Genomic DNA, 5,302 nt, shown 5'->3' with positions numbered 1-5,302 from the left:
ACAGGACGCCTGCCCCCGGGCCGCTCCCGCCTCTGCGCCGCCTCCCGCACCTCCCTCCCGCCCCGCAGCCCTCCCCTAAGCCATGTGGAGCAGCGAGCCGTGGACAGACGTTAACGTAGCACTTTTAATCCCTTAAAAAATACAGTGAATGCAAATCGCATCAACACGAGCAGCAGTTTCACCCACTCAGCTTGGGTTTGTAAGGCACTGGCGTGTTAAAAACTTATTTTCAGACAATAGTGCAAACTCACCAGCGCCCCACGGGCAATATTCAGCGCTTTTTCTTTCAGACTCATACTTGGGTGCCAACCACGTGTGACAATCCCCAAGCGGGGGGCGAGTGTGCCCCGACATCCTCCAGAGCGAACCAGAAGCGAGGCGGGCAGCCCTGCGGGGCCGAGTGGGAGAGAGAGCAGGCCCGGACACTGCCTCCCGGCCCGCTCCGGCCTGCCTCCCCACACATGGCAGCTCCTACAAACCTGCCGGCATCGCACTCAGCGCCAAGGCAAAGATGCTCCAGGGAGCTGCCATGCCGGATTCGCAGCCTTGCTGGTCTTAGCAGCACTTACAAGCAGGCAGCTGTGGAAGCATTAAAGGCATGTACAGGCAGGGAGAAACTGCCCTCCAACAGGGCTCTGGACCCACAGAGGAATATCCAGCCCTGCTAAGGAGATGCCCAGAAGCAGTTCCAGGCATAACCACCAACAGGTCCAATTCTGTTGTTTCTTCATGCTTACAAACTTCCCAAAACCATACAGATGTCTCATTTCTGTTGCACATGCTCAGAATGATTTCACATCAGACTATGGGCTGGTTTTGTCTATAAATAGTAGGTGTGTTATCTGAGGATGCAGGCACATTATTTCACTGCACTGGCAAGTGAAATATTAGATACTAGATATTAAGTGTTAAGGCAGATGCATTTCAGTGATGTGGGAGAAGGAGCAATGAAGGAGAGGGAAGTGCACAGGGAGAACAGCAAGATTACAGAAGGCAGGAAGAGAGAGCATCTGCTTCCAGAAAAACTAGCGCACAAAGCTGGATCTGGCAAGGACAATGGCATACAACATGGTTCCTTTGAGAAAGCCAAAGCAAGTTTTCATCCCAGTTCTCAGCTTGGATGAGTTACCTTCTACTTAAATTCACATTCAAAGCAGACCCAGCCTTAACACCACCATTCTTCCACAGCTTGTAATCCCATACTACACAAAACAGGAGGCCAAGACCTTCAACCAAGGTTAGAGGAGGGTGTTAAAAGGAAGCAGCTCTCATGTTATCACCTACTGTCATCCTCCAAGAAACCCAGTAGCTTATTTTCTGATGTTCTTTGTTCTCATTTAACAAACTTGAAACACCAACATCTTCATCTGTAATGTAACCTAACTCACATCACAGTTTACTGGATGTTCTAGGTGGCTTGCCCGTGAGGTGTTTGTGGAAGAAAGCTTGGATCTGCTGCCACGCATCTATCTGTGCCTCACAGTGTGCCTTGGGCTCCCCTCCCCACACCACAGGCTTCCCAACTAGCACATGCATTGAGGCTGCACACATTGGGAAAAAGGGGGGTTCAATGTAGTGACCTGCTCCAGGATAACAGAGTATCTCAGGCTTTTCCTTCCCGTGAGCTTGCAAATGTTTGCTCCCCTCAACTGCAAAGAATTCGCTTTTCCAGTTGCGATCATCCTGGCCAACAATGAATAAGAAGTGACACTCGGCCTTCTCCAAAGGGATAAAGCTTTGGCGGCCAGGCCCTTCTAGAGGGTTGTTCAGTACGTCGACAATATCAGCAATCCCGGACTCGTTGATCTTGATGCGTTTTACACTGAAACCAAGGGGCGGAATGGTGATGTCCTTGTAGCGGAGCACTGAGCCAACATTTGCCACAGAGCCATTGATAAGGGCAGTGGCTGTGATGCCCTTTAGGAAGGAGGCCATGGAGATACACAGCTCACCCCCCTTTGAGATTCCAAGTAACCCAATCCCAGGACCTTTAACCTGGAAAGGAGAAAAGATAAACCACAAGCAATGAATCACAACACGCCACTTGTTTAAAAAGTTGCCACATTTGCAGCAGTGTCTGTCCTGAATCTGGACCCCTCCTGTGTGCAGGGTCCACATCTGAAGGACCCTAGGGCCCTGTTCCATGCTTAATTTATGACCATAAGCCCTGTTGAGATCGCAACATCATCCTAACAAAGCTACAAGGCTCAGTGAGGATGAGGATGCTTCAGCTGTGCTTGCAAAAAGCATGCAGATGTGCAACCCCAGATTCATTTTGCTTATAAGACAGTTCAGGGAAGAAGAGGGAAGGAACAGGGTAAGCCTCTTCTACAAATGCCTTCTTTCAGTTCAAAATGCTCAATGACTATGTCAGCAATGACTATAGTCAGCAATGACTATGATACTGTCATGACTTATGATAGTGTATTTCTTATATTCAATCACTGTCTTTGATTCCCCTATTAAGAAGCTAACATGGGATAGCAGACTTCACATCAGCCGTTTCGATAGTATGCTTGGTTCTAACTGTCAGTGAAAAGGAAGTATTCTGAGTTAGCTTACTCGTTAAAACATATCTCAAAAAAAATAACCTATTAAAATAATTTTTCTAAGCAAATTGTAAAGTCCTCTGGACTCCATCTAGAATAGGTCACCTTCACTTTCTTTTACACTGGCAAATTAAGTAGAATAGGGAAGTTAAATGATTTTACAGGGTGCTGAAATCCTCTAAGGATATCGGAAGAAGGTTAGCTAATATCACAACTGCTCCAATATCCAAAGACCCTCGGAGGTAGAAAAGCTTTGAGACAGCATCAAAATGTAATACCTTTCATACCTTATCACCAGTGTAATAAGGCTCCAAACCCACTGACTTTGAAGCATGGAAATGAAGAAGTTAGAAAATATGGCTGAAACTTTTCAACATGTTAAAATATGGTGAGGGTATTAGTGGAGGTATTAATAGGAAGCTATGGTACTGCTCTCAGGGGAAAATAAAAGCTGTGTGAGAAGCAATTTTCAGAGTTTTTTTGGGCAGAGAGGTGGCAGCAGCAGTTAAGGTTAGGGTGACTGAAAAGCAACCAAGACCTTTAACAACTACTCGTCTTTCTGAAGTTGAGCAAAATATTTATTTTGAGCTCTCCAGAGAAACCAAGTGTTGCCTTGTGCAATTCCAGTTACTGTCACACACAGCTACTTGGAGGCAGATGCAGAACTGAGCAGGGTTCTCTTCCAAGAAGTGTTGACTTAGAAGGATCCCAAAGTTCACACCTAGCTACTAAAACCCACACTTACCAAATATGAACATTTGGAGTGATTTTAAGAGCTTACACAATACACAGCAACAAATATGTACTGGTGGACTCCCTTGAAATCTGGACCACAGAAGGTTATCATAGGCTCCACAGCTGAAAAGGACATTTAGTTCTGAAGGACATTCTACAGAGCATAAACCTAAAAGCCTCACTAGAAGTCCAATAAGTCTCCAGACAACTAGTACCCTAGTTATGACACTGGGTTGAATAGAGCTGAGATTACCAGTATGTGACTTTTGTATCACTGTGTCACCTGGCCAGTTCAAAAGGAAGAGTTGGAATAACCTGCCAGATAACCATTGCAATAGGAGCTAAAGATAAACAAATTAATGGAGATGCTATTTTAAGTACAGGTGCTCTGCCCCATCTGCAGTCTGACAGGATCTGACTAATGAGAGCTCCCTGTAGTGATAGTGTGTCAATGAACAAACCAACCTGGGTGTGTTGTAACATATAGTTTACAGCTTCTTCAAAATATTCCAGGTGTAATTCGTTCATATCCTTGGGGAGATCATCATAGCTGTAGAAAGCCAGAGCCAGCACAGCAAAGCCATGGTTGGCCAACAGACATGCCCTGTATTCTGGGAGTCCTCCTCCAGTTCCATACAGGTCAATAATTCCTGGAAAGGGGCCATTTCCTGCAGGAGAACACATAACAGGACACATTAACCTGCAATTTTAAATTTATATTCCAAATTCATAGGCCTGGGAAAGTAAAGAAAAGAAGAAAAAGAAAAGCAGCAGAGTGGTACTAAGTGTCAAATTACTGTGCCAGGTTTCAGTAAGTACTGAAGTACTTGAGTACATAAGGTTCCAGAGACATGCTTGGTGAAAACCTCTGGGTCACAGGGGAAAGGTGGGATGTAGTGGTGCTGCAGCTGCTACAGATCACTCAACCACAAAGAGGCAGGAGATGAGAACTCTTACAGACAAGTAGCAGAAGTCTGTACAGCTGCTGGGAGGACAACACAGCATTTGGTCAGGCAACCTGAAAACCTCACAGACCCTCTCAGTGATTATTTTCTGAAAAAAAACCCAACCCATAAGAGAAAACCTATCTAATGCTTTACTTGATCTTCTGCTCACAAATGGGGAAGAACTGGCAACAAATGTGGTAGCAAAAGGCAGCCAGGTCTGCAGCAACTATGACATGACTATGACATTCAGGACCTGTGGAGAGGATGGGAAGGGATGCAGCAGGCCTATGACTCAACTTTTCAAGAGCAACCTTCAACTTACTCAAAGAGTTACTATCTGAATTCCCTTGGAAAACAGCCAGGTAGAGCATAGGTAACTTGAAGCCTGGCTGATGCCACCCCCCACGGCATTTGGAAACAAAAATGGTACTGCCATCAATGCCCTCGTGTCCAACAGTCAGTAAAACAAACTCCCATGCGTTTTAGCCCAGGCAGCTGCGCTACGCGAGGAGTGCGGCCAACGGACCAAAGCTGGTCGGGCTGATCAGGCTTTGAAGCGATCCAGCTCCCCATTGTCCTCAGGGGGAGTCCAGAGGGGGTTTGGCTCCAGCTGTGGGAGCTCCTTTCGCGGGGGAAGGGGCCCGGCACGGTCGGTACTAACCGGGGGGCAGGAAAAGCGTCGCCCGGATCCTCCCCTCTCGCACCGGGACTCTCCGCACCCCGTCGCGCAGGAACGCCCGCTCATGCTGCGCCTGGGCCAGGAGCCGCCCGGGGGGCTCCCGGTGGCCCTCCAACACCTCCAGCTGCAGGAGGAAGGGCCTCTGCACGTCCTTCTTCACCAGCCGCCAGAAGGGCGTCTGGGGCTGCAAAGCCCAGAGCAGCCCCATGGGCTCCAGGCCGGAGAAGCTGCCCCCCGGCAGCGCGGGGCAGCGGGCGAGGTCCAGCTCCCCGTCGTCCCCCGCCTGGTAGCGGGCGCGGGCCTGGAAGAGCTCGCCCGTCTCGTCCCGCAAGGACGCCCGCAGCGTGACCTGCTGCCGCGGGCCGAGGCCCCGCACGGCGATGGCCAGCGGC

General features: G+C 48.6%; 3 protein-coding genes across 7 annotated transcripts in view; all 3 read right to left on the bottom strand.

The window, feature by feature from the left end:
- The window catches only part of LOC113480343 (dynein light chain 1, axonemal-like), a 29,207-nt gene extending 25,276 nt beyond the window's left edge, over positions 1-3,931 (bottom strand). For 4 of the 5 annotated variants that reach the window (XM_026849107.1, XM_026849106.1, XM_026849108.1 and 1 more), the window contains exon 1: positions 3,750-3,931. In XM_026849107.1, the coding sequence (XP_026704908.1) occupies positions 3,750-3,812 (63 nt within the window). In that variant the 5' untranslated portion in view covers positions 3,813-3,931. The remainder of the gene's footprint in view (positions 1-3,749) is intronic. The other variant, XM_026849105.1, reaches the window with a different exon arrangement.
- On the bottom strand, positions 125-3,029 carry LOC113480344 (acyl-coenzyme A thioesterase 1). The gene is made up of 2 exons (XM_026849111.1): positions 2,837-3,029; positions 125-1,995 (listed from the first exon to the last, which is right to left on the bottom strand). The coding sequence occupies exon 2, from the start codon at positions 1,933-1,935 to the stop codon at positions 1,390-1,392; it is 546 nt and encodes a 181-aa protein (XP_026704912.1). The 5' UTR covers positions 1,936-1,995; positions 2,837-3,029; the 3' UTR covers positions 125-1,389.
- Positions 3,932-4,887: 956 nt separating the features above from the next.
- Positions 4,888-5,301, bottom strand: LOC113480504 (acyl-coenzyme A thioesterase 5-like; the record flags this gene model as incomplete). The annotated part of the gene is made up of 1 exon (XM_026849322.1): positions 4,888-5,301. A coding segment is annotated over one exon (414 nt), but the record flags the coding sequence as incomplete, so codon positions are not given.
- Between the last annotated feature and the right edge of the window lies 1 nt (position 5,302).

The sequence above is a fragment of the Athene cunicularia genome (assembly GCF_003259725.1).
Source record: "Athene cunicularia isolate RWA chromosome 5 unlocalized genomic scaffold, athCun1 chr5_part1, whole genome shotgun sequence".
NCBI lineage: Eukaryota > Metazoa > Chordata > Aves > Strigiformes > Strigidae > Athene > Athene cunicularia.
Note: the sequence above shows the minus strand (reverse complement) of the source record. Positions and strands in the feature narration are given on the sequence as shown.

Bases quoted from the DNA above. Each gene is read 5' to 3' on its own strand.
- LOC113480344 (XM_026849111.1), bottom strand. From the start codon at position 1,935: ATGGCCTCCTTCCTAAAGGGCATCACAGCCACTGCCCTTATCAATGGC.